This window comes from Manacus candei, unplaced genomic scaffold, assembly GCF_025592945.1.
Source record: "Manacus candei isolate 608988 ecotype Guabito, Panama unplaced genomic scaffold, ASM2559294v1 h1tg000017l, whole genome shotgun sequence".
NCBI classification, from domain to species: Eukaryota; Metazoa; Chordata; class Aves; order Passeriformes; family Pipridae; genus Manacus; species Manacus candei.
The window spans coordinates 24,280,223-24,308,161 of record NW_026138065.1 but is presented as its reverse complement, the minus strand read 5'-3'; the positions used below and the strand labels follow the sequence as shown (position 1 = coordinate 24,308,161).

Genomic DNA, 27,939 nt, shown 5'->3' with positions numbered 1-27,939 from the left:
TCTCCTCTATCTAGCTCAAAGGGTTTGCATTCATAGTTGCAGGTGAAACTCTCCGGCACTCCTGTGGTCAGGGAGGACATGGTGGGATGCATCGCTCTGGAGATGGCCCTTTCCCTGTCTCCGACTTGGTGGATTGATATGTGATGGACTGATACATGGTGAGATGTGGTTGCAAACCAGGAAATGTGAAAATAGATTGCACAGCAGGGGAGGAAAGGGTGCAAAAATCTCGGGCTGCTGCCAGGTACCTTCCTAGTGTTTGATGAGCTGATCCATATGGCTTGAAAATCAATTCTCACCTTTTCCCTTGTAGTGCACATGTAGCAAGGGTGAGAGCTCATTATTTCACCCATGTCAACACCTGCCAGAAAGGATGAAAGGGATTTATACCCATCCTTGTAACAGATCCCTAAAATCTTGTCCTCGAGCCTGTATTGCTTTCCTTTTTACACTGGGAGAGTCCAGTCTAATCTGAGCACTCATGATCTTTGCTGGACAGCGTGCCAGAAGCTGGATTTGATCTGAATTTCCAGAACATGGAGCAACTGGATCCATCTTTAACCTGGGGGTCAGGCAGGTGAGGACCTCCAGGCCTGTCCGTCTCTGAGCAGCGAGCAGGGCACACCTCCTGCCCTCCCCGTGATTTACCGCTGCCGGGCAGGGAAGTTACTCTTTTTCCACTCCAAGTATCTCATGCATGCTTGTTTTTGTTAGCGGAGGATTGCTTGGAAAAGCACCCAGAAAGCATCCTCCTCCGTTTGGCGCCACTGGTACACCGCCGAGGCACTGCGGGGCTGTGGGGGACAGGCAGCACGGTCCCCTGCCCCGGGAGCGCGGGTGATGCTCTGCTGGCGCCAGCCGACGGTCTCGCTGGCCCCTTCCCGTGGGACGCGTACACAGCCGTGCCCGAGCCCCGTCCGCGACCGTTCCCGCCGCAGGGGCCGCTCCCGGCCGGTGTTTCCGGGGCGCTCCCCGCCCTGCGGGGGGCGCTGCCGCTCCCGCTCCCGCCCCCGCCCGGCCCCGCCGAGCGCCCGCTGCCCCGAGGCGCGGGGCCGGCGTCGCGCCCTCCCCATTGGCTGCCGATGACATCACCGCCCCGCCCCTCGGGCCCGCCCCCGCGCGCTGATTGGCCGCCGCGGCCGCCCGTCGCGGCGGGCCCCGCCCCCGCCGGGCCGTACATTTACGCGGTGGCAAAAGAGAAAGTAACGAGGATGGTGCGGGCGGCGCGCGGGGCAGCGGGCGCGACACGCACCGGCACCAGCGGCGGCCGCCGCCACCAGCACCGGCGTCACCATCACCGCCACCACCACCATCGCCGCGCACCGGGCCGGAGCGCGCCGCGCCGGTGAGTGCGGGGCAGCGGCGCGGAGCGATGCGGGGCGCGGAGCGGAGCGGGGAGTTGCGGGAGCCCGCGCAGGGTCTGCCGCGGCGGGGAGCATCGCTTGGCGGCGGCGGCGGCCCCGGCTCCCTGCGCTCGGGGGCAAAACTTCAGCTTCCCGCTTCTCGTGTGCTCTTCAGTTGTTTGCCCTCGCTGAGCGAGCCGGGTTGTCTCCCTCGCTTATTTAAATTTTTCAGTTGCGTCAGGCGACGGCGCTCAGGGATCTTTTATCCGCTTTCTTATCCTAAAAAGAAAAGCGAGGGAAGGTTTGGGGAAGGAACGGGCTGGGAAGCCTCCCGGGTGAGCCGCCGGCAGCCCCGCTTCGCCCGGCCCCGGCACCGCCGCCGTGCCCCGGGCGGGCGGGTCGCGGCTTCTTTCCCCACTCCGGAGGTGCCAGCGGGTTCGCTCCGTACAGCGGTGGCTTCTGCGGGTGGCAGTGCCCCCCGGCCCACCGGCGTGTGAATGGGGCATCTCCTTGCCCCTTGCCGACGGGTCCGGTGCGGAGCCGCCTGCGCGGCAAAGTGGGGCTGCGAGCGCTCGCCCCGCTCCGGGGGTTTGATGGAGTTGGCGAAGTTGGTACTGGGATGTATTTTTCAGCGAGAGCTGCGGCTGCTCCCGAAGTTGCTGCTGAAGGGGAGGCACTGTCAGGGCTGGCTTAGGTTGTTTTGCTCTTGTCGTCTTCCTTCCCTCCTGTCGTCTTCCTTCCCTCCCGAGTGGAAATGGGGGGATTCTAAACCTGCGCGCTGGGTCTTAGCAAATCAGAAGGCAAAGGCTGGGCAGGCAGTGACCTTGATTGGGGCAGGGGGGACCCCTTTTTGTAGAAGCGGTGAACTGTGGTGGGGAGCAGGGAACTTGCCTCATGGACTGCTGGAGAACAGCAGCCTTTCCGGGCCTGGAGCAGGGGGCTTGACTGGGGCTGAATTCGTCTCTCTCTCTAGCAGGGGGATGGAAGTGCAAGGTGTACACTTACTTTTTGTAAGGATTTCCGGAACCTGATTTTCTCCTTTTCTTCTGGGTATTTTTTGTTTAGCCTCACGTGTTCAAGTTTGTAACTGTCTCAGGAAATTTGTTCACAAGCTAATTTTATTCCATCTTGCTGGAAAAGTTGTGTATCACCACTGACACATTCAGCTCTTCAGCTCTTATGCGTTCCTCCCAGTAGTAGAGTCAGCCCAGTAGTTTCTTCCCTTGCAGTAAGCCACAGGATGAGAGAATGTGCCCTTGTCATTATCAGTGGTGTGCCTTGCAGCCTGGGGTTTCAGAATAGCTCAGCACCATCTGCATGTAGCCAAATGCCTCCTCCTGGATGTAACTGCACATCCAGGCTAGTCGCGTGTGTTCTGCGTGCCATGTGTGCACATGCAGATAGCTGAAGTATTTGCTGCAGGATTTAAAAGGCTTTTAAGCAACTACTGTCAGAAAGGGTTGTTAGGTTGAGGATAATGGGTCTTGGCAAAGTAAGTTGTCGCATCTGTAGGTTAATGTTGATTTCATGATCTGTTTTCATCACCTTTTTCTTCTTTCCCCTCCACTTTTTCTTTTGCAGGGTGATCTTGAGTTCTTCTTAACTTGCTAGTGCTCAGCCTCCTCATGCCTCCGTCTCCTCTAGACGACAGGGTAGTAGTGGCACTTTCGAGGCCAGTGAGACCTCAGGATCTCAACCTCTGTTTAGACTCTAGCTATCTTGAGTCTGCCTCTTCTGCCTGTGAGAGCCACTCCAGTCTGCTCGGCGCAGCTGTTGTGTCCCTAAAGACTGCTAATCTCACGTATATGCCCTCATCCAACGGCTCTGCACGCTCCCTGAGTTGTGGATGCAGCAGTGCCAGTTGCTGCACTGTGGCAACGTACGACAAGGACACTCAGGCCCAAACTCAAGCGAGCACCAGCAGCACCCACGCCGGAGCCTCCACCGCCTGCCCTGCCAACCAAATGGTCAACAGCAATGAGAACGCCGGCAGCCTGAGCCCGCTGGGCGGGGTGGGGAGCCCTGTCTCGGGCACCACCAAGCAACTCACTAGCATCAAAATCATTTACCCCAATGATCTGGCCAAGAAGATGACCAAATGCAGCAAGAGCCACCAACAGAACCAAGGGCCTGTCATCATTGACTGCAGGCCCTTCATGGAGTATAATAAGAGCCACATTCAAGGGGCTGTCCACATTAACTGTTCTGACAAGATCAGCCGGAGAAGGCTCCAGCAGGGCAAGATCACCGTCTTGGACTTGATCTCCTGCCGGGAAGGCAAGGACTCCTTCAAGAGAATATTTTCCAAAGAAATCATAGTTTATGATGAGAATACCAATGAGCCAAGCAGAGTAATGCCTTCCCAGCCACTCCACATAGTGCTAGAGTCACTCAAGCGAGAAGGCAAGGAGCCCCTAGTCCTAAAAGGTAATTCTCCTCGTTGCCCGCATGTAGGCTCATGGTTTGCTTTGCAGCATGTACACTCTGCTGTCAGCCTCACTGATGGCTGAACCTTGAAAGCATCTGCTTATCTCTAGCGAGGCTTGTGTGCCTCCAGTCACCAGTTGCAAAGCAAATGCTGTTTGTGGACAAACCATGGAGCTGGTAGCAGGGAGATGCTTGCTTTTCTCTGAATATTGTCCTTGAGTAGCAAGAGGGATGGGAACTGGAAGGAGGAGGAAACGTGCTTCCTGGTGTCTGTGCAGACAAAGAATTTCCCCCATTGCTTGTTCTGAGTATTTATAGCCCAAGGAGCAGAGGTCCAGGAGGGGTTAGTTCTCATTTGTCTTGTCAGACTGACCTTTACTTAGCAGCCTTATTTTAGTCTGTATAAAACTGAACTCATAGGTGCTGGAGATGGGCAGTGAGATTGGAGAAGGAAAGGCAAGGGAAGTCACTTGGTCTGAGGCATTTTGTCGTGGACCAGTCAGCAAAACTTGAGCAATCAAGCCTTGTTTTGGTGGTATGAGGTGAGAATAATGAACAGAGGGAAACACTGAAAAAAGTGATCTGGAAGTGTTGTGTTTGCATGTATATGTGTTTATATATGTGTATGGCTTTCCTGTAAAGGTTCCTGTTTTAATGTGGTGTTTGGTTTATCCCTCAATGCTTTGGTGGAAACAAGCCCTACCAATTAAGGCAGCATCAAAGGACAGTTCCCTTTCTTCACTTCATTCTGTAGATCCTATTTATAACAATGCTGCCCTCTAGATTGAATTTCCTTTCCCCTGGGTGTTTATGCCATTCAGAGGCATGGTTGGCAGAGACTGGCTGTGGCACTGAGAAACTATGGAGGGATTTGCTGCTTAGCTCATACTGTATGTATTTAATTCGCTTATATTTTTCTGTGCAGCTTACTACTTCCCACCTGCCCAATGTGGCAGGAGAATGGATTGGGCTGATAGTTTATCCCCTTTCCTCGGTTGAGTTTCTTAGCTTTATAGGAGCTAAGGGTCCTGTGAGATACTTCTGTGTGGGTGTTTCTTGTGGAAGCTTAAAACTGGTGAACTGTCTCCTCGCTCCCAGCAAGTGTATGGTCATGCTGGACTTGCTCTGATACTTGGTGTGGGTTCCGTGTATGCTTTTGTTGAGTCTCTTGGGTTATGGTGGTGACCTTCATCTGTAAAAGAGGGAGACGAGGTGCTTAGCAGAGGGAGATTGTTGCCGGAGTCCTGTATTTCTGGTGGTAATCATTCTGTTCTACAGCCTTTGCAACTAGATATATGGTTGTAGTCTGCAAGCCTTCCTGTCCTCAGAAAAATGGTATGCTGAAAGTGTTTTCAGAGAAACACAGGGGAAAACACTGAAGCTTCTGTGGACCTCAGGCTGGTACTTTTTCAGTACCTGAAGTAAGATCCTGGTGGAGATGAAGCTGCAGAGCTGTAGTTGGGCAGCACTGAGCTGTTGGGTGCTGTGGGCAGGTTTTGGCCAGCCCTTTCTCCCACCTGCCGACTCTGGGTGCTGCACTGGGTTTGACCAACTGCTTGTGAGAGTCCTTGGGCCATTTTTGGTTTTCAACCATTGAGAAATGTTACCTAAGAGACCTGCTTAGCAGAAATCCCTTCCCCAAACTGGTCTGCCAGCAGATCTGGAAGCATGCCAGAGGAGAGAGAAGGCCCAAATCCTTAGCTTTTTGGATGTAGTGATCATCTGGATCAGAGCAAACCTCACCTGGGGGAGTGTACAGTGAGGAGCTCCCCCTATCACCTAAACTCCCTTCTTCTTCTTTGAAGTGGAGCTCGAACTGGGGTCAAATGGAGTTGAACATGGGATAAAGCAGCATTTAGGAAGGCTGCGATTAAGCTTCCGAGCTGGAGGAGTGGTGCTGGAACCACTCGTTATTTAGTTTCACTTGACAGATAGTGTTTTTTCCGTCGTGCTTTGGCAGCCTGGGAGCTGGGACATGCACATACCTGGGTTCAGGCACTAAAATGAAACCGAGGGTGGCTGGGGAGCCCTCTTTGCCTACGTTTGTTATTTTGAGTGATTTCTCTTGCTCTCTGCTATCTGCTCCTAATTTATTGCCGGCCCATCTGATCCCCTGTGTTGTGTTTGCAAACAGTGGTTGCTAACCAGGCTGTCCAAGTTTATGTCCCCCTGATCCGGTGCCACCGTCTCCATGTTTGGTGCTGCCTGTCAGCCCGTGGCCCCATCGCCGTTTTCGTGGCACGGTGTCACGTTGTGGGGTGAATCCGATCGGCAAAGCCGAGGGTTGGGTTACATCTTTGGCTTACAGCACGCTGGGGTAGCGACGTGGCCCTGTGTGCATTTAGTTTTTAGGTGCCCCAGTCTTTTTAAGCAGCAGAGAAACTCTGTGCTGTTCTCCAAGGCCAGGCTGTGATCTACAGATAAATGTATGTATGGTGCACCTTATTAGGCTCAAGTTAAAAAGAGGTGGCCTGATTTATTTTTAATGTAGCAGACCAATATATAAACTAGCATTGTGACAAGAGAGGGTTTACATATGCTGTGGTATGGGAGGATTTTAAAACCCGTATTCCTCCCTTTCTCTTCATTCCTCTCTTTGCTGCTTCCTTTAACATAGAGCATATTTTTGGTCATAAACATAATATATGCATAATTTTGATTTAAGCTCTTTAGAAGAAAGATTTTCATATTTTTTTGTTCACAAGGCATAACAGCACTTGAGACAGGCATAAACCCCCTACTTTTATGAAAAAAATAAGCCCATAAGAATTCTGCATTTCACGGGCTGTAGCAGCCTGAGCTATCAGGGCTGAAGCTGCTGCTTAGCCTGTTTATATGCAAAATAGGAAGAAGTCATATTTCCCCCAACACCCAGTCACACCGTACTAGACCGTGGTATTGCATGCTTGCTGAAACCCAAAGGCCTCACTTTTTTGGATGGCTTTTTTTTTTTTTTTCCTATTTTTATTTTTTTCTTAGCATTGGAAAGGAGAGGGAGCAAACCAATGATGTGAGCCCAGCGTCCCTTCTGCTTGAGGCCAATGTCAAAGCTGTTGCTGAATTTGGGGAGGGGGAGAGCATGGCTCTGTGACCCTGGGTGGGATCAGCAACCCTGACCCTCCTTGGTGGGATTGTGCTCCTTTCCCTCCTGCAAACCCAACGGTGAGGCATCTCTACCTTCCCTGAGAACTTTGACTCATAGAGGAAGTGGCCTGGAGTCTTTAAGGCTTGTGTGCTTGAGTTCGCTACTGGGACCTAAAAATAGAAAGTGGGAAATTCATTTGCATTCAGATGAAAAGTATTATTTTTACCCCAAACTAAAATGTTTAGGTTTGGAGTTCAGCATTTTTTTTTCCAAGTGAAATTAAATCTACAAAGGGAACAAAAATGAAAAATTGAAACATCTGTGCCAACACATCTTGACAACTTTTAACACAAGAGGAGTTGCCTTGGAGTCCCTGACCACTATCTGGTAGTATTGTCTCCATCTTTTTGTTTCTTTTCTACCTTTGAGGGCTGGCAGTGGGTGCCTTGTGAACCTGCTCAAGTCTTGTGTTTAGTTTGTAAAGGCTTCTGTGTTTGACTGCAGGGAAACAACTGAATTCAAAAGCAGAGGTGCAAAATGTGGTTTGGCAAATAATTCATTCTTTTTCTTGTCCTTACATGCTGTAAACTGATGGCTGGACTGCTGCAAGGGAGATGGAGAGGAACTGACTGGTTCCTCCCCAACAACTGATTGATTCTCTGTTCTTGTTCCCAGTCTGAGGAGCTTATTTATGCTCTGACTTTCAATCTTCTCACTGCTCATCTAACAGGGAAATAAATGAAGCAACTTGCTCTCATTATAGTGGGTAAGACCTGCCAACAAACCACTTCGTGCTTTCTGCCATGGTCTAAGAATAGCTTCAGATCTCTTACCACACCGGAGTCGCATATCAGCAGAGTTGAAACAACTACAGAGGGCCCGAGGTGCCTACACAAGGAATAAGTACCTGGATTATGTTCCCCCATGTTCGTGTAAAATACTGTGAGCAGCTGCCTTAGAAATACCTGACCTGGTCATAATCTGTGCAAATATATAATTTATTATTATTATTATTAGCTATATAATTCAACAGTGTCAGTGTTGCTTTAAATCCTAATTGGATTACACTGCACAAGAGTATTTGAAAGTAAAACTTGATGTAATGGTCAACAAATCCAGCTGACCAACAAAACATGTGCCTGGCACTTATTTCCACCAGAGATCTCCACTGAATAAGTATTAGGTCATGGTTGTAATAGGGAAATGTGTAGTTTTAAACACATTGGATGTCTCACATGCATTACTTAACATTTAAAAATAAAGCATGTTCCCTCTGTGCTGCAGAGGAAATCTGGCCCCATCAGTCGCTAGGGAAAAAAACTTCTGCTGACTCTATTGAGGCTGAGATTTCACCTTCAGTTTTCAGACTGATTGCTGGAGCTTAAAGTATCTTTCTGCTGGAATCAGTAATCTTCTTGGCCATAACACCTGAAAATTGATTGTGTGTGTCTGTACCTTTTGCATATAGATAAATTGGGGCAATTGTGTGGTTGGACACCACGGTCTTTACTGTATTTTGAGGGGATACTTCTGCAGAGTAGTGTACCTCTAAACTTTGCCTATTCATCACTAATGGAAAGTGTGGCATTTCCTCCCAGATAATGGCATCTGAGAGTTTGAAGAACTGGCTTACAGGGTACCTACCACATTTAAACTGTCCTCGGGGGAAAGACTGCCTTGGAAAGAGAGGAACAGGAAGGAGGTTTGTTTCTTTGTTTTGTTTTGTTTTGTTTTCCTGTTTTTGGCTCTCTAGTTTGTCCTACCCTTGGAAACCAAACTGAGAGTTAAGCAAACTGTTACATGAGGCAGACATCTCTGATGCTTGTAAAGAAATACTGCTCCAGTTCTGTGTGAACTGGGGGAACATTCCTGATGTTCCTGATAGGTAGATGCTGGATTATAATTAGCCGAATCCTTCATGTGCTTACCCTTACCCTGCCAGAGGTAAGAAGCTGTATAAGTAAAATCTTTATAGGACTGCTGCTGGTCTGTTTTCTGGCTTTTTACTCTTGAGGTGAGCACAGCCTTTAGGAGAGGCTTAGGGTGGCTGTATCTTAACTGATACAGATAGAATTATTTTTTTTTTTAGACCTATACATGGGAGGTTTGCCTTCCAAAGGAGCACTCTAAGTTTTTATGACACTTAAGTAGCACAAAAAGTGTTAGTGAGATCGCTTTGGCTTTATGTTGCATTCAAAGGGGGGTATCATCTACTTGTCTTTAGGCTACAACTCTTTCTTGACTCTGTGAAAAGCCCCATTACAGTTAGGGTTTTTTATTTATGCAGGCAACTTGGAAGTAAAGAAATGCCATAAATATGAGCAGCATGCACACATCATAATATCTGCCTGTTTTGCAATTTCACTAGTCAGCCAGGAGGGAAACACCTCTCAAATATTCAGCATCAGTTTGCAGGGCTATAGAAGTCATGCTGTTTAAAGAAATAGATTATGGTAATCTGAAGATGACCTAGTGCATTGTCCCTTTGTGTGTAAGATAAGATTATGCGTGGTGCTGTGGCCTTGTTGGGAAGTCCCTGGTGGGCCTGGGAGAGTGCTGGCTACAGAAATCACAAGACTGACCTGAATTACTGCAAGCAGTTGTTTTTCTGGAGCTTTGATTCTGGGTACTCGACTGAATCTGTCTCGAGCAGTTTTTTAAACACCTCTGTACTGTAAAAATTAATTTGTGGTAATCACAAAGGTGTTTGCTAAGCTGGGGCTTAAAGAGCAGTGTTTATTATGGATATCACCTTTGCCTGCCTCACCTAAAAGTAAAAGCTGACAGAGTCCCATTGAGAGCAGGCTGGATAAAGGTGCTGTCTTGAGCATTTCACTAGCTTCAGCTTCTTCTGGCAGGCCTTTCACCTAGTCTTGATCCATTGAATGCTGAAAATTGTGGGAAAACTGAAACGTGTGCTAGTGCCTTTGGGTTCAGCCACCAGTCCTTGCTGTTCTCTCAGCACACCCTGTGTGGAGGCAGAACCAGGGACTGCTGTGAGCAGGAGGCATGGAGGAATTCAGTGGGCCTGTTTCTGCAGCGGGGAAGTCCTGGGGTGCTCATGATCTCTGCACAGGGTGGCTGATCAATGCTAAGCTTGTTTGGTTTTTTTGTGTTTTGGTTTGGTTTGGTTTCTTTGGATTCTTTTTGGGTTTTTTTGTTTGGTTTTTTTTTTGTTGTTGTTGTTTGTTTTTTTTTTTTGTTATCGTTGTTTTGTTTCGTAGGATTTTTTTTTAAACCTTGTGACTTTTTAGTACAGGAAACTCTTTGCTTCAATTAATATCTGTGACGAAGGCAACCTCACATCTGGAAGTATCTCAGCATACCAAAGGTTGATTTTGGTGTGTCCTCTGCTGCTCTGAAAGATGTTGATTCCTGAGGAACCTGTGTCCTGCCAAAGGTGGTCTGACCTGGTTCTGTAACTGTATAGCAGCATTTTGGAGCTTGAAGGAAAGGGGAAGAGCTGGGAGAAGCAAGTCTGTCTCCCATATGATGCAGAAAGGAGGTAATCTGACTAGAGGGATACTTGTGCCTATATAGCAGGGCGGTCTTGTGGCCAGGTAAGCTCTGGCCAAGGCTCAGTGATGGTTAGTCTCCTGCTCTGTGACTAAGCATGCACAACAGACTTGCTGTGAGGCCTTAGAGAACTCGTTTTCATCTGACTGGGCTTTTTTTCTGTCCTTTGCACTGTTTGTTACACTGAGCTCATTTCTCTTGTTGCCATCGGTGTTAAGTGTTAACCCAGGTTCATCCATAGTCACAATGCTGCCCTGGAACAACACAGTTGCCTGTTGCAGAAAGTGGAAGACGGACTGAGGAGCATCCCCTTCCTCTCTTGCCTTGCTGGTGTGTTTTTGCTAAAGTGATAAACTGTAGGCTCTGATTTGCCTCTAGGTGGTTTTTGTGCTTTTAAAAATTCAAGGTTCATTTTCATGTGTTTCTCTGCTTGGGTGAGCAGGTTACCTCCTTTTTGAAGGAAAACTGCTCACAATGAAGAAGCTAAGATCCAGAATGGGGCACAAGCTTCTGATCTCCTGGCACTTGGTTTTAGTGAGCATGTTCCAGGAGAGTGTAGGCAGAGGAGACCCAAGTTGGCAAATCTGCAGGGAGCAACTGGGACCTTGTGGGTCTAGGTACCATCTAGTCCCTGGGGCAATGCTAGCCTTGTCTATCTCGACTACACCCACAGCTCCCTGCAGTGGGAGCTCCCCTGTGGCCCTGCACTGGACTGTCATCACTGGACTGTTGTTGCTGGAGGGGTCTGGGGTTAGTGGGGTTGTGGGGAACTGTAAGTCTCTTATCATCTGCTGCTGGCAGGACACAAATGTGGACAGGGCATGGGAAGGCTTGGGAGCCACTGCTCCTAGTAAGGTTAGTTGTTGCTTTGCATGTATGCAACACCCCGTTTCCAAGATCCATGACTTTGAAGGAGGAAGCTGCAAAAACTAAATTAAGAGAATAATAATAGTGATGTGAACACATTCGTTCCAACTCTTTTACTATGCACTAGCTTTAAAACATCTACAGCATGCCGGGAGTAATTCCCACTTGATTCACTGCAACAGAGAAGAACTGCTTCTAATTAAAGGTAATAAAAAGAAGAACAAATGTTATTCCTTGTCCACACATGAATTATCATATATATATTTTTTTTATAATGCCTTTAAGAAACTTGGAAAATAGAAGCTAACTTGCAAGCTTCTGTAATTTCAGTCGAATTGGTTGTCTCCAGTTCATTATGCCAAAGTGTGATATTAAGGCTTATGTAAGCAGTTGAAAACTAATGTTTTAAAAGCAAAGCTGTTGTTGAAGCAGTTGATCTATACTGTGTTGGTGATGGGCTCTAATTTCTCTTGGTCTCTGTTAAGGTAGTGGGAGTCTCTCTGTCCAGCTGATGAAAGCTAAGAATAAGACTTTTGCTGCTGGTTAGAATTTGGCATATTTTGGTACAAAACCACTATGATTGCTAAATGTGAGGTTAATTGTAAGTTCACAGGTGTTTGTGTTAGTCCTGCAAAGCAGAGTGGTATCTCTGTTGGGGGATAACACAGTTCTTGTGCTTCCTGGGAAAGGTTAATGTTAACTCACCTGTGGAGACCAAGGAGTTATTTTATTTGGAGACAACGTTTAATTTTGATCTGACTGAAGATATTCCTTGTTTTATTGCTATTTAGCTCTGGCTTCTGTAAATATGACTTTTTCTTTTCTTCCCCCTCCTCCTCCTTCTCTCCCTTCTTCCCTCGACTCTGTAGTATATGGATGCAATCTGGATCAACTTTCTTTTTCCCTATGGAGTTTTTAGGGGCCTTGGTTTTTAGACTTGGTTCCTTGACCATTACGATTGGGATTTAAGTGTCAGTAAGGCTGGCCCTGGATCTTGTGTCAGAGTAGAGGCTGGCATGCACCATACTAGTTCCAGTAGCTTGCTGCTTTTATTTTTGGCTATGTGGCACTGGGATATGTCAAGTCAGCACTCTTTATTTTCTGTTTTTTCTTCATGGGCTTTGAAATACCTTGCTGAAAGGTGTCAAATTGGAGTAGTATTATTTCTAGCCCAAAGGGTAGAAGTTCTTCAGCAGGAATGGATGGCACTCTCAAATGCTGGTGTGGTATATCAGCACCTTGTTTTCCTTTCATATTAATGTGAATGGTGCTGGTGTTTCTGAAGTGGAGGAGCAGTGGTTTGGATTGGAAAAGAGCCTGTGTTATCCTCAAGAGAAACAAAGCAGCCTGCTCTGTCATTAGAAAGAAGCTGTCCTGAAGAGGTTGCCCTTAAAAGGGTAAAGAGAATAAATGGATGGCTGAACCATGAAAATGTCAGCGTTCTCGAAAACATGCAAATTAAACAGAAAGGTCCACGCCTACAAATCCAGGATTACAGATGTCTGACACAGTGCTGGGACCGTTCTCCCTCTTCAGACATGCTGAGCCACAGAGAGCTGTGGCTGTCTGCATGCTGCTCGTGTGCCGTCGCACCGGCTGCTGGCTGTCTCCAGGCTAGTTGCTTGAGAGATGCACGTGGTGATGGGCAGGGAGAGAACTGGTAATAGATTAAAAACCAAAAAACCCTCGATGTTCTGGGCAAACGTGCTCAGCTCTACCCCTCTCTGTGAAAGCAGACCCGTAGCTCTTTGCCAATATAAACCCATTTGTGGTATTTTATTGCATTAAAATAGTTTCTGTTCCCTCCCCCCTCACTTCCCCTTGCCTCCTTTGTACATAGCTTTAACATTTCTTGATGACCTTTTTGTTAATATGATTTCCAGTGGGAGCATTTCACAGTAGAAGTATGTATTCCTTCAGGGTTTACACTGACATTTCCAGTGATTATTTAATTGGACTTCATGTTAGCCTACATCCCCACGGGAACGCATACTTTTGCTATGAGGAGTTGTAATGTGTCTAATTTTGAGTTTCTGCTATAAACGCTTGCCCTCCAGGGAGGGTAAGTCCAATCCTCCTCTGTGGCTGCAGAGTTGTCACCGTAGTGTGTTTGGGATGTGGGGTTTCTTGTCTTGTTCCTATTTACATTCTTACATAGTTTAATCCTTTTACCAAAATTTGGAGCAGGCCTTCTCCTCTTTCACCTTCCTGACCACTCCCCAAGGATAACACAGTGCTTTGAAGGATGCTGGTTTATTTTCCCATGAATACTTTAGTTTTTTCTTTAAAAGGGGCAGACTCAGCACTCTCATAGCATAGGGCAGATTTCCAGTTACAAGCTGGAACAACTGTCTTGATTGCAGAGATGTGGTCCAGAAGTATTCAGAGCAGCTTCTGGACAGGCTGGTGAGTAGTCCAGAAGTCAGTGGCATCTCTTGAAAAAACTGACAAGTAAAGGTAAGGTAGGTAAGGGATGTATGGGATTTTCCTGGGTGTCCAGGGTCTGAGGAAAAAACCTAAATTAAAGACAAAAAAAAAAAAAGGCATAAAGAAAGAAAAAAAGAGAAAAAAACTGTATTTAAGAAAAAAGAATCAAACTGAAATAGCACAGAGCCAGCATCTCTGGTTCAGCCTGGCAGGGGAAGGAGCTTTTGGTGACCTCTTTCCTTCCTCTCTGGGACGTGTCTCTAGGACAGCTGGCTGTGCTGTGCCTGGTGTCAAAATAAAAAATAAAAGTAGATGGGACCAGGGACCTCAAAGACCAGCAGGAGAGGATGTGCTGTGGCAAGGGGTGTGAGCTGTAGTGAGATAAAATTAGAAATAACACACAACGTGTGCGCGTGTCCCTCAATGCTGAGGGGAAACCTTTCCTCTTTATCTGGTGTCACACTCTTGACTTCTAAAGGAACCTCAAAGCCATTGTGTCAAGGATGTGCTTGTAAATTCTCTAGGCCAGAATTTGTGTACAAACTGACCTCTCAGGATAGTTCCCACACGGAAAAAAATTGACCTTGCAAGTTCTTTGGAATGCAGAGTTTTGCCTTTTTTTGAAGTGCTGTTGGCAGCTCGATTAGAGGGAGAGACTAGATTAGATTGAGTGTATCGAGGTGGAAGCTGTTCTTTGTGAACTGTTTACTTTTACTTTTTTATGTTTGTTTAAAGCTTAATCTTTCGCGGCAAGGCTGATGCTGAATGCTGTGCGGGCGGCAGGGAGAGAAACCCTGCCATGGGTCTTTTGAATGTCCTGCAGACAGGTGAGAAGTAAACTCACAGGACCAGGAAGTCAGACCTATTGTACTTGCTATCAGCAACAGAAATAAAAAAAACTTTCAGTTGTGCCTTTGATTTTGGAAACAGGGGGGCAATGTGGGTTGTTGAGGTAAATGTGGATACTTATATTGTAAAAGGATAGATTTTTTTGTTTGTTTGTTTGTTTTTTTTCTCCCCCTTTCTTTAACAGCAGGAATGGTAAGGTGTAAAGCAGTCCTGGTGTCACTGTGGCCTCCCTGTAGTGTAGAAGGATGGGCTGCCCTCTGTTGTCAGCTTTATCTCGTGTAAAGCTCCCTCCAGTGTTTAAAAACAAACAAACCTCACCACAATATCCTTGAAATCAAAGGAACATCTCCTAGTGTCGCCTGGTGACTGTGGTCCGATAAGTCCCCACCCTTTTGGACAGAGGGGGGTTGCCTTTCCCACTCTGTGGGCCAAATACAATATTTTCAATCATGTCAAGCTTTCATGTAGAGTGAGCTCTACAGCAGTGAGGGCAAGCTTTGAGCACTGCTCACCAGTAGCGTGGTGAGGAGAAGGACATCTGCATGGAGAGTAGACTCTGACCTGCTTGGATTGGCCCTGCTGAACTGTCCTTCCCACACTTCTAGTGCTTCATGACAGCAAGGAGAGCCCTGGTTGGATAAGGAAAGTCTGTCTTGTGTTGTTCACGAAATCTGAGCATCTCTTCTTTAAGTACCTCAGGATGAACAGAGCATAATCCTCAGTATGCACCATGAACCATCTTTGCTCTGGCTAAAATCATGACAGCAAGAGCTGTGAGCAAGTGTCATGGCTGGATCTTCTACTGCAAGGTGGTAGTAGCTCCTTTGCCCTATGGGTGCAACCCCAGTGCCTCTGTGCCCTCTCTGCTAGTGCCTTTGCTAGTCAGTAGACCTACACCTGCATGCATAACTGTGTAGGTGGGGTGGTATGAAGAGTTGGTCTAGGTGGTTGTCCATATCCTGGGAGTGGATTTGACCTATAATGGCAGAATTCTGCTTTAATCTATACAGCAGCATTTTTCCTTGGTGGAAGGCCCGTGGTACAGGAGCAAATTCTGGCATTATCATGGTGGTGGCTCAGCACCAGTGTGTTACCCTGCAGCAGGACCTCCAGACACTGGTGGCAGCATGGCAGGGGGTGGCTGAGGGACCTGAACCCTCCTGGCAGGCTGAGGAAGGGGGCAAGTGCCAGGTGGGTGAAGCATCTGGACAATACCTAACCTCTGTTTTTACATGCTGGAGTTGCTTAACCTTGAGGCATCCTGTGCTTTGAATCAACTTGACACAAAGTCATCTGTTCATTAATAACACAGGAGCAGTTTAATTGTTGTCTTAGTGGAAAAATACATGAGACTGTCATCAGCTGTTGCTTCTGGCAGTGCTTTTCTGCAGTAATGTAAATAAATGAGGTCACAGGTTTAAAGGAACAGGCTGTACTTGCACAAATTGAAAGCGTCGTCTTAAACAGATATGCACCAATTGTGTGAGTGTCTCTGTCCTGCTCCCCAAATGCTCACTGTAACACTTCAACCTCAAACACACTCAAACGCAGCCGCAGGGGCTTGGTATGCTATGGTGGTACTGACAGGGCACATGCTGAGTGGATGTTTTAAAACTTGGCTTCATTCCTGAGCGAGTAATGCCTGGGGTGGCCAGAACTGTGGTATTGCCGAATTCTCTGCTGTGCACCCTGCAAGAGCCCAGCAACACAAGAGGAGGGGAAGTTACAGATCGAACATCTTTTCTGCTGACACTTCCCAGTGTCCTGGGATTTCTGCTCTTGTTGCCTCTGTGTGTATTGCTTTTATTTATTTTTTTTTTTGAGAGGGCTTTGTGGTATTGTAAACGAGGATGAGCGGATCCAGAAATCCGCCTGGACAGCTTTGAAAGCTGTATAAAAGGTCTGGTTGTCTCTCGAGACCACGTGTTCTGTCTAAATGTGGCTCCCACATCTGCAGTCTGTCATGTATAAAAGTATGTTCCTGTTTGCAGTTGTAGCAGGAACACCCAGTACCTGCCACGCTCAGAACAAAGTATGTCCACAGCGATGAGGTAATGCAAAGGTGTTGCTTTATTGTGAGGGCATTTCATTGTAGCTACCTCCCTCTAAGCTCTGTCACTGCAGAGGGAACAAGGTCGTTTACTCCCTTGACTGTGGGGTAAGAGCCCATTTCCAGATAGGAAACATATTGCAGATCTCCCAAAGCATATTGTAAGCCCACATCCTAGTTTGCATATAGTCACACAGCTATAGAGCAGCAGTGGTGGCTGAAGGAGGTGCCAAAGGAGAGACAGAGGGGGAGGGCAGGTGTTACTGTACTCCTTGTACTTAATTCTCAATCTTCTCAAAAAGCAAACAACAAACCCCCAAACTAAAAACCTACAACAAAACAACTACAACAAAAAAACCTCCAAATAAACAAACTCCCAACCAACCAATCCTTTTTATAAATGTATACAGGTAAGGTTTGTTTTTCTTACTTTCTTTGAAGATGGTTCTATTGCAGGGTTACAGTCCCTCACAAAAGCTGATTGCCTAGTTCCTACTCTACCTTTTGTGCCTCCTCTGCATTGTATTTGCCCTCTTCTGATGGCAAATGACAGACACTGTGTTTAGCATGATTTTTGTGCAAGCACCATGCTGCTTGTCTTTTTTCATTTGTTCAGAGCTGTTTTGGCTCCTGTCCAGCCACTCACCTGGTCTCATAGTGCTGGTGCAAGCCTTGGGCTCCTGGATGGCTTTGAGGCTGGGAAATCTGTGTGCAGCTGCTGCCCGGGCGCTGCTCAGCGGGGGAGTTTGAGGAGCATTAAGCAAGATGTTTATGGGCCGATGGCTGCGAAGAACTTGAACAAGCAAGTGTGAGTAGCTGGAGCACGTCCGGTGCTGACTTGGAACTTCCTAAAAGTTTTGAAGTCTCAGACAATCAGAAGTCTGTTGTCACTCACCAACTGTTCTGGCAGGGTAGGATGCTCGAAGGTGACATGCAGTTATAACTGCAAAAATACCTGGTTTTAGTATCAGCGGCGAGCAAGAGCTCTCAGTCCTATGTTGTGTCCTGCTAGATACCAGGCAAGGCCATCTGCCAGGAAGGGTCCTGCTTCACTGATTCATTTCCTTATGCAAGAAATACCTTGGGTTCCCCAGAGTGCCAAGCATCCTTGTATGTCCATCTTTGTTTGGATATTGGTAGGTTCAGCCCCTCTAAACGCCTGCCCAGCTGCCATTTTGGCGCAGAGAGTGCACAGAAGCACTTGGGATGTTCTCTGCACCCGCATGTGGGCTGCATCAGACTGGCTGAACAGTTCAGGCTTTTTGCTGTGCTTTGGTTATTACAGCTGTGTGGCGTGTTTAAAGGCAGAAGAGACAGGCTGTGAGCGTGACATTGTGTTGAAATGAACGTTGGTGGCTTATCTGACTGCTGGCATTTTGGTTTGTCACTGAGGGTGGCTGCACATCTGAGTCTAGGCTCTGTGGCTGTGGTTCAAACAGCCCTGCCTTGCATGCTGATGGGCTTTCATGGTGGATATATATTATATTGCTTCTTTACTTAGGCTTCCCCTATATGATGAAGGCTTTTTGCACCATCTGAAAAGCTGCTTTTAAAATATAGCTTATCTCTGTGCTAGTGAGAAGCTTCTGCTAGGCTGTGCCTCTTGGCCACAGGCACTGTTACTGCCCTGTATAATGCTTCCTTCATGCCCCAGGGTAGGGAAGGCTTGGGCAGTGTCAGCCACAAAACGGCTTTTGTTACAACCAGGAGTGGAGTCTCTGCATCCATGCCTTGAGCTTCCTTGTTATCTGTTGTTGTGGTCAGCAGCAGTGATATGTCTTAGGCTTTACTGAGTTGAATTAATCAATGCTTAGACCAGGCTTGCAGGAACTATGTGTTGGCCTCCTCTCCCACTTCCTCTACCCCTTTTACATGAAGACTTTAAGTGCTGAAATAGCAGCTTCTTGACAAAGGAATACAGATGCATTTGAATAGCCTGTGCATTGTATTTACCTTCATGTGTAAAGTCTATCCCTCTTTTACTCTTTCTAACTGGTTGTAATTAACTTTACTTGGACCTGCTTCAGGAAGTAATCTTGTAAACTTTAGAAAAACTAAGTGTTATGGCAGTGCAGATCCAAGCTCAGCTCCTGCTGTTGGCCTAGGGTTCAGTTTCTCTTCGTGACTGCATCTTGCTGCCTTCTTTCTGAATACCAGTGTTCTTGTGCAGTCTTCTCTTGTTCACGTGTCTGAGCCAGTTCAGGTTAGTAATCCTCTCCACAGTAATGTGTTCTTTCGGGGACATTTGCTCTGAGAGTTGCTTGGATATGGTACTTTAAATATTCCTTGAACTAACTTTTTAACTTCCCACCCACATGAGGAGGTTAACAAGGAGAATGGAGGATGTGGCCTGACTTTAGGAATAGTGACCACTGGCAAATGTCTGGAAAGAAATTGTGGGTGAAGCTATTATATATTTAGCTACTCCACTTGTTTGTGCATCTTCCACATGCTGTATTTGGGGTCTCCTTCCCATCCTTTGTCATGATGTTGTTGCTGGAGTGGTGGGGATTGCCCTACACCTCTTGATTTCTTCCGAGTGCAGTGATAACAGAGGAGCCCTGCCCAATGTAATGGTCTCTTATCCTCTCCTCCATGTCATTTGCTGGACCAAAGCTCACAGTGAGGAAGAGTTGGTAGCAGGAGTAATAGTGTCTTCTGGCCAGTGGGGCAAGCAGAGGACCTGAGAGTAGGACATGGGTGGTGAGGAAAGAACTTGCTCTAGACTCTCCAGCTGTGCTGTATCTTACAAGGCAGCTGGTGAAACAGGATGGTGTCTGCCACACCATCAGTGTGTCCACCTTAGTGATGAAACAATAGGATCCTACCTCCAGCTGCCTATTCCCTAAAACCTGCAGGAGAGGTGGAAAATGAGCATTAGCTCTGGGCCACTAAAGCAACTTTTTCAGGGGTTTTCCTGAGAATCCCAGCATGCTCCAGTTATTGTTCAAACGGCAGTATTGAAGCTGAATGGACTGGTTGCCTACGTAGAAGGATGGGAATGTGGGTTAGGGCTTAGCCTTTAGCCCAGACTCTAGGCTGGGGCTGTTGGTTTGGATGAGACTTCAAACATCTTCAACTTGGAGACCATTGTCTTGTTTGTTTTCTTGAGTGGATTGAGAAGACTTTTCAGATCCCGTTGAGGCCATGTGGTGCAGTTGGCAGTTGAGCTCAGATTTTTGTCCTTGCTTCTTCTTTCTCCCCTGTTCCCTCGTTGTAACAACTTTTAGAGTACAGATCCTTAAGGCAAAACTGTTTGCTCTGTGTCCTGTAAACAGCAGAAACAGCTGAAGACAAGCACACTTTCAAGGGAAGAGGAAATACTCTACATTTTGTAGACATTTCAAAGATTTCTGGGAAAATGAGTTACTAGCGGAGTGTGAAGGATAGGAGTCTGGATGTATTAGAGGGGCTCAGATGGTTGTAGCGTAGTCTGGGTGCCTTGTGCCCATGGAGTACAGTATAGGGTGCTGAAATGGCCCTGGCTGGGTACTACCCTATGGGCAGGTATGTCACAGACATTTGAATTCCAGCACTCAAAGTGTAGGCATTGGAGCCCTTTGCTGTGTCTGATCCAGAGCCTGAGTGACAGCATGTTTTTCTTTGTTTTAAACCTTCACTAGATCACTGTGAAAGAGCACGGAAAAGACAAATAGCCTGTCTTTTATTTTTTTATTTTATTTTATTTTTCTGTTTAAATAACATTATTGGGATGGTGACATTCAGCATTTATTTTGGCTAGTGTAGCTCTTTCTAGTAACTTCAGGGTAACTCTCCCCCCTCCGGGGTTTTTTTTGGCTTGCAGTTAACAAAGTGCAATTGAGTCTGAACACTTGGCTCCTCTCAGTGCGGAGCATGACTTCAAGTGTCCTGGTACAACAGCAACGTGTACTTTTGCGGGCGAGGTGGGGGGGGGATGTATCACTGCATTCCTCCTCTTTCCGCCTTTTTCTTTCGGAGGAGCCACCTGTTAGCATTACATCAGCGGCTCCCAGGAACGCCACTGCCTCCTACCAAAGGCCTCGCACAAAGTAGTAGTTCTTGTATTGTTTGCACTCAAAGAGCTGATGTCATGCCAGCTGATGTCATTGTGTGCTTTGTGTAATCGCTATGGAAACCAGGCAGGTGGGGAGCCTGGGGCTGATGTCATTCCCGAATGAGGTGTAGAAAGAAGGTTCCCTTTGCTTGCTCCAGCTCTGCAAAGCTGCCCTCCTCAAAAAAACCCCAAAAAACCAAAAAACTGGAGGGGGAGGGAGATGGTGCTTGAAAAAACCAGCAAGGCATGCAATAGAGTCAGGGGAGGCATGAGTTGAAAAAGTGACTTCTCCCTCCCCCCTCAGTTTCATTTTCCAATCCATATTAATGTCCTAAAAATAGCTCTTGCTAGATATTTTCATGCAACCGGGGCAGCAAAAGGAGAGCTGTTTGCCACATGTTAAGCAAGCACCTCAGTCTCTGTTGGGTTACAAGGAGTGGTTTTCTTTTGTTCGGGTGCACAAATGTGTACGTACTGTTCCCTGGAGCGATGCCGGGGTGAGCTGCACCATCCTCAGAGGTGTTGGATGGGGGGATGCCCTGCAGGGCTTGCTCCTACAGGCAAATCTACTGTGGACTGGTAAAGCTAAGACTGTCCCAGCTGGCTTGCTGCTCACTTTAGTGTGCTAATAGGCCATTTGCCCCTAGTTTTGATGATGTTCTCCTTCTTGAAAAAATACCTTCCTTCTCTCACAGGCTGGTAGGTGAGGCAGCCCCAGCACACTGATGTTGCACAGAGGCGTGTTTGTCTGTGAGCCTGTTCCTTGGCACCGTGTGCCTCGCAGAGGGGAGGACAATGCCTGCTGCTGATTCGTGCTACCCTTGCTACCAATGCACAGCATTGGTCACTGTGACAGTGGTAGAGGGGACAGTAGAGCCAGCTCCAGTCCTGGTGGTCCCAGCACGTGCTCTGAAAAAAGGTGGATCCAAAGCGTTGCCACCTTGGGGTATCTAACCTAAATATCTGCTTGGTCTCTCTTCCCAGGAGGACTCAGCGGTTTCAAGCAGAACCACGAAAACCTCTGCGATAACTCCCTCCAGCTGCAAGAGTGCCCGGAGGGGGGAGGAGGGGGCGGTGCCTCCGCTGTGCCCCCCATGCTACCTCAGTCCATCCCCACCACGCCAGACATCGAGAACGCTGAGCTCACCCCCATCCTGCCCTTCCTCTTCCTTGGAAATGAGCATGATGCTCAGGACTTGGAGAAAATGCAGAGGATGAACATAGGCTACGTAATTAATGTGACCACCCACCTGCCCCTGTACCATTATGAGAAAGGCATGTTCAACTACAAGCGGCTCCCGGCCACTGACAGCAACAAGCAGAATCTCAGGCAGTATTTTGAAGAGGCTTTTGAGTTCATTGGTAATTACCCTTGACTGGAAATACTCCTGTTTGTTTTGTTGGTTTTTTTTTTATTTTTACCTGTTGTAAGAATTTAGAGTGAATTTTATGCTTCTCCAACTACTCTGAAGGCTGAATAAGGCCATATTTACTTTTGTTTAGGTTGTCAGAAATGCTGAGCAACTCATATGTCTTTTCTTTCTCATCTCTGATGTATCCAGTTAAGTAGCCTGGGGTTACAATTTTTATCCATTATACTGACTCCTACCTCCAGGCTTTAAAATCAGGAAACCCAAGAAAATTGAGACTTTCGTCATCCCCTCTTCTTGATTCCTTTGCATTCCCAGTTTCCACAGTGGCTTACAGCCAATTTTTCATAGTAACTATTCTCAATGATGGCTCAGTCTTTCCTAACTTAATGAGAAAACTGACAAACTTTCACACTTTGCTTGTTCCACAGTTAGATTTATAGCTTCCAAGTGTGTGTGTGGTTGAGTGGATAGTGATGGAAACTTGCATTAATAAGTTTCTAAATCCTGTAGGCTGTGTGAGAGAGTTTACCAGAGACATGCAGCTTGTTGCAGAGGTTGCTGAGGAAATGACCCAGCAACGTTGCCCACGTTATTCTGAACCTCGCTAGATCAACCCAGGACAACCCTCAGCCAAGTTTAGGGCCACACTCAGCTCTGGTTGGTCAGCTAGGCTAAAGCCAGATGGCCACTTTAAGCGAGGGCTTCAGCATGTCATACAAAAGCTTTTGAGGACCACATCTTGCCCATCTTTGTGGGCACTGCTTTTGTGGCATAGTGAATGTCCAGCTGTGCTGCTCCAGCAGAATTATGTGCCCTGAGAGGTTTTCTGAAATATGCTGGGGGGGACCACTGATATATAATTTTACTTTCTTGTGCTGAGGCTGGGCTAATCTCTTTGTCAGTACTTCAGGCTTGATAGTGGAGGACTAGACAAGGGAAGTGTGTTTCTGTGCTGCATCGCAGCTTAGATCCCTGACTGACCCCATACGGAAGTGGATGCAGAGCTGTGTTCCTCCCTGCCCTCAGACCATCAGTGTTTATGGCCTTTGAGTCAGGGGGTGGGTTCATGGCTCCTGAAACTCAAACCTGTTTGTGCTGGCTCCGTGGAGGTGCTCCTAGGCTCATCAAGGATTGGGGCTCAATTGTGGGACTGGGTCCCAGGACTGGAGGTCCAAACTCAGCATGTTTTCCTGAGCCCTTCTGCCCCTGCTGTGTGCCTGGGCAGGGCAGATGGCTTGTGAGCCTCCCTGGCCGTGTTTGGGTTGGCAGGGGACCGTGGTGTGCTGACGTGTACGACCTGTAGTTGTGCTACTTTAGTGAAGGTGAACAGAGAAATCACTGATTGTGCTGCAGTTCAGATGGAGAGCAGCATTAAAGCCTGAGTCTTACCATTGGGAGCTTCTACTGGGAGCCCTTATCGTCTACAATGTGAAGGACCAAAGAATCTCTCTTTAAAACCAAATTTTCCCCAGTGTTCCTAACCCAACCCCAGCTCTATCAGTAGTGCTGTCAGCTCCCCAAGCTGCTGATTACAATGTGCATGGGAAGGTGAACACCTCGTTTTGGGTGAGGGGTAGGGGAGAGGGAACCTAGCTTTGATCCTCTGGGAAAAAAGCTGTGCCAAGAAATCCCATAAAACCTTAAATTTTGAGTTCAACAAGATGGGGAGATGCAGTAGGCTAAGCTTACGTAAAGAGACTGCAAAGCTCTACTGAGGTCCTCTGGGAGTAGGATGGAGATTTCTGCACCCAGCATTCCTATGAGCTGAAGGATTAGAGCTCTCAAAGCCCCTGAAAGAGAGTGTTTGGCTTGTGACCTTACCAAGGGCAGAGAAAGCAGCTTTGCTCTGAAAAGGTTTAGAAAGTGTTTCAAAACCCATTTTACTCTCCTTTTTAATAATTACAGCTTGGGGGTCTGTCTTTGTTTTTAATAAACAAATATTTCTCCACTGAGAGTTTTTCTCCATAGCAAATTTAGCCAGCTGGGGAAATAACTTGTCAAAGCTTTCCCTTCCTCTGGGTAAACTTTAAATTGCATTTGAGAAGATTTGGAAATGTTTAAACAGCAGATTGTTGGCCTATGTTTCTTTAAATATGTCTTGAAAAAACCACAACCGACCCCAGGTTTAGCTAAGACTAAAGCCATAGGAAGTGAAATCATCAGAAACTCTCTGTGAAAGTGTGTCAAAATACATTAGAGAGTTTCAGCTTTCTGAAATACTAACTGCCAAAAATGTCTAGAGGGAAGTTGGCTTCATTTATGCTTTCACAGTACAGGTTGAACATGTGGGGTGGGATGAACTGTACTTTTGGTGGGGTTGGATTGATGCCAAAACTTGCAAACCAAATTCACGTTTGTCCTGTGGATTAAAACAAAAGAAGTAGATTGAAGGGTCACATCTTGAAAGTTTTATCTCCTGTTTTAAAAGCAAGCTGTGGGAGATGAGGGTGGTATGGTATTGACTCTCCTCTTTCTCATGTCCTGTTAAGAGGTGGTTACAAGGACTTTGTCCTTCCTAAATCCTGCCCGGGTTGCCTCCGTTTAAGTGATGTATCTTGGTGGAGAGCGTGTGTCCTGTGTGTGTTATCCAGCTCCTGCTTTTGTGGAGGCACCACAGCAGAGTGCCCCATTGAAGCTCATTTCAAGAGCAGCTTTGTAAAAGCTTCCAAGAACAGGGCTTTGAAACAGATATATTGTTATGAACTGAATCTGAAAATACCTGTTTGTTAAACAGGTGGTGCCCTGCTTTGAAAGACAGGGAGGTTGAGATGCCAATGTAGTGCAGCAGCAGAGGTGGAAATGGAGCCTGATGCTTCATCATGGACCTCGACCTCCCAAATAAATGCTCCCTGGCACCGGTGTGAGCAGTGCAGCAGCATCTCTCACTGTGTGGTTCATCTAATAAAGAGATAAGGATTTGGACATGAGGATTTTCAGTGTCAGACTGGACTGGGTGTTTCACGTGCAGTAACTCTAAAATGTTGGAGGAAGATGGGCTGGAGGGAGGGGGGAGGAGATGCTGCTGTGCTTGTAATCAAATCAAGGGACTTTTCACATTAAGTTACTCTTAATTGCACTGAGCTTGTTCTAATTTATGAACTGGCAAAAAACTTACTTTCTTCTGTCTTTCTTGTTTCTAGAGGAAGCTCATCAGTGTGGGAAAGGTCTCCTCATCCATTGCCAGGCCGGTGTCTCCCGATCTGCCACCATAGTTATCGCTTACTTAATGAAGCACACACGCATGACCATGACGGATGCCTATAAATTTGTAAAAGGCAAACGACCAATCATTTCCCCTAACCTTAACTTTATGGGGCAGTTACTGGAGTTCGAAGAAGATCTAAACAACGGTGTCACACCACGAATCCTCACACCAAAGTTGATCGGCGTAGAGACTGTCGTGTGACGGGCGAAGCTGTGAGGTGGCGGTCAATGAAGGGGTTAACCTATTCTTCACCTGATTTGGGGCAATGATGGGTGGCTTGTGGGTTTTTCTTTTTAGCTTTCAAGGGGAGTTTTGTGGCAAACTTTTTGTGAATAAAAACCTTTTTTGTAAGGAAAGGTTTTTAAAAGATCCAAGAACTTTGCCGGGTTTGGGATGCTGTTGTGATTTCCTTCTCAGACACCGGCAGAGCAGGGAGGCTTCAGAGCAAAAGGAGTACTTTTTAAAATCAAAACAAGAAGAAGAAGAAATATTGAGCTTTTTTTCTTTTAATTTTTATTTTTCCCACCTCTCCAGCTACTTGTAGAGTTTATGGCTAAGTAGTCTGTGCAGGTTCATAGACTGAAGAAACCTAAGTTGAAGACGAAACACAAACAGCCAAAACAAAGCAGAAAAAACCCTCCCTGAAACATAAGGGCCTTCATTCTGCAAAGGCTTTGCTAAAGATAACCTAGCAAAATGCTCACCAATGCAAAGGAAATCAGAGCAGCTTAAAAAGTCTGCAAGGCACTTTTCACACTCCTGACTCAAACTAAAGAAGAAAAAAAAAGTTTATTTGGTGTGTTTCATGTTCCAGTTCTATTTTTCTATTTTGGGGTGTAAGGTTTTAACAGTAAGGGACTTCGATCATTCTATGCCATATGCCTTCACTGGCTTCTTGTGCAATAATAATTTGGGCTTTGATTTGAGTGTTCAAACCAATTAGAGTTGGCTGCCCACTAATAATAATTTTTAGTCTAATAGTGCAACAGCAGCCAGCTTGGTTCAGAAAGGATAAATGAGAGCAATTATTTTGTTCCTTTATATGATTTTGATCCTGGTTACAGTGCCATAAACCTTGTTACATATGTATATCAGAATGTACAAAAATTGAGAAGTTTATTTAAAAATATTTTTCGCACAAAATATTGGTGTGTTCAGTTGTCTATGTAAAAAAATTTGATTATAAAAGAAAAAATCTTTTGGAAAATGTGTGTCCTTTTATTTCTTTAGCAATTTTCCATTTTCTATGGGGTGGGGTTTTTGTTTTGTTCCTTTTGGTTTATTTTTTGTGGCATTGTACATCTCCTTTGACAAAATTGGTATCTCTTGTTTGGCATCTCCTCTTTAGTGTTTCGTCCCTGTCCTCTGGTGGTGGAACATGTTTTCTTTACTTTTTTACTGTACTCTTGCATCTTCGATTTCTGTAACCGGATTTTTCTCTTCTGTTTGGCTGAATTGGCACTATTGGTGAGGGCTCTTTGGGACAGACCTGTTATTTCTACAGCTCAGTAGCCATTTGGAAAAATAAGAAATAAACATTCTCCACTGATTCCTTTCCATATTCCTGTAATTAGCTTATCTTCTATGTTAAAAAGTTGTCTGGTTTCTAGAAATGTTGGTCACGTGTGTGCTTTTCCCCTGCCTCTCTATAGCCCCCTCGTTTAGCAGTTCCACAATTCCTGGGAATCCTCTTCCTGGAATTTTCCCCTCCTTTTTGCCCATCCTCCCTTCATCCCCCTCCTTTTCCAGCTGTGTCAGTGTTGTGTGGTGTGTATTGTAGGCTGCTGTTTTTGCCTGACAGTGTCCCTTGGGTGGCTGACTTTTGCTTTCCTTGTTTGTATTTACTTTTTTTAAAAATTTTTAATGATACAGTATAACCTGATCTCTTCTGGACTGTTACGAACTCCAAAGTTTATTTGTATGAGCCTAAAATGAGTTAGAAAACATTTATCATGATTCTGTTGTGCAAACTGATCTATCCCAGTAAGTCTGCTAGCAGTAAGGCTTTTCCTAGATGGACTGAACCAAGTGTGAAACAGGACCTGTCGGAAAACTTAATGTATAATCACAGTAGACATGTATATTTTTGTGGACATTTTACTTAAAATGTTGTTACTATACAGATATTTTCTTGAAACTTATCCCTTTATTAAATTATTTTTCTACTGGAGTTGATTTTTTTAAAAAATTTTTTCTTTTATATGATTATTATTGGTCTTTTGGCTAAAAACACCCTCAGGAGCAAAACCTCATGGACTGTGACCACTCCTGGGGCTAAGGAGAGAGTGGCTGGACAGAGAAGGTACCGTTTGCTGTTTGGGAGCCTTGTGCTTTGGGAAGGAAGGAGGTTCCTTAGCAAAGATGCTCTGCTCCCTTCCTTCCCCCCTTTCCTTGTGTTTGGGCCCAACCTCTTCCAGCTGTTCTCCATGAACTGCAGGTGCCACTTGTTTGATAGGAGGGAGGAGGTTAGTAAACCTCTTTGTCTCTTGTCAGAGAAGCAAAAGCAGCTGCAGTAGGGCCGAGGGCTGGCTCAAAAGTTGGCCCTTGCAGCTTGTGTTTGTGGCCATAAATGCTGTGTAATAGTGCCAATTCTCTGCTGGGGAAACAGGTTATTCAGCAAGGGGAGCATGCAAGCTGCCTGCCTGGGACTCAGCATGAAGGGAAGGAGGACTTGGTTTAAAATCGATCTTCCATGTTACTGCTTTCCTTGTTCCTGTTCTAAATGGCCTGTTCTGAACACCTCGAGAGGGAGGAAGGGTAT

At 46.4% G+C, this 27,939-nt stretch overlaps 1 protein-coding gene across 1 annotated transcript; it reads left to right on the top strand.

Moving 5' to 3' along the window:
• Positions 1-1,176: 1,176 nt before the first annotated feature.
• On the top strand, positions 1,177-27,348 carry DUSP10 (dual specificity phosphatase 10). The gene is made up of 4 exons (XM_051783559.1): positions 1,177-1,345; positions 2,925-3,770; positions 21,585-21,962; positions 25,114-27,348. Exons 2-4 carry the CDS (start codon positions 2,969-2,971, stop codon positions 25,377-25,379), a joined length of 1,446 nt encoding a protein of 481 aa, XP_051639519.1. The 5' UTR covers positions 1,177-1,345; positions 2,925-2,968; the 3' UTR covers positions 25,380-27,348.
• The last annotated feature ends 591 nt before the right edge of the window (positions 27,349-27,939 follow it).

Coding starts and splice junctions, on each gene's coding strand:
- DUSP10 (XM_051783559.1), top strand. CDS start 2,969: ATGCCTCCGTCTCCTCTAGACGACAGGGTAGTAGTGGCACTTTCGAGG. Junction 3,771..21,584: donor GGAGCCCCTAGTCCTAAAAG/GTAATTCTCCTC, acceptor CTCTCTTCCCAG/GAGGACTCAGCGGTTTCAAG. Junction 21,963..25,113: donor AGAGGCTTTTGAGTTCATTG/GTAATTACCCTT, acceptor TCTTGTTTCTAG/AGGAAGCTCATCAGTGTGGG.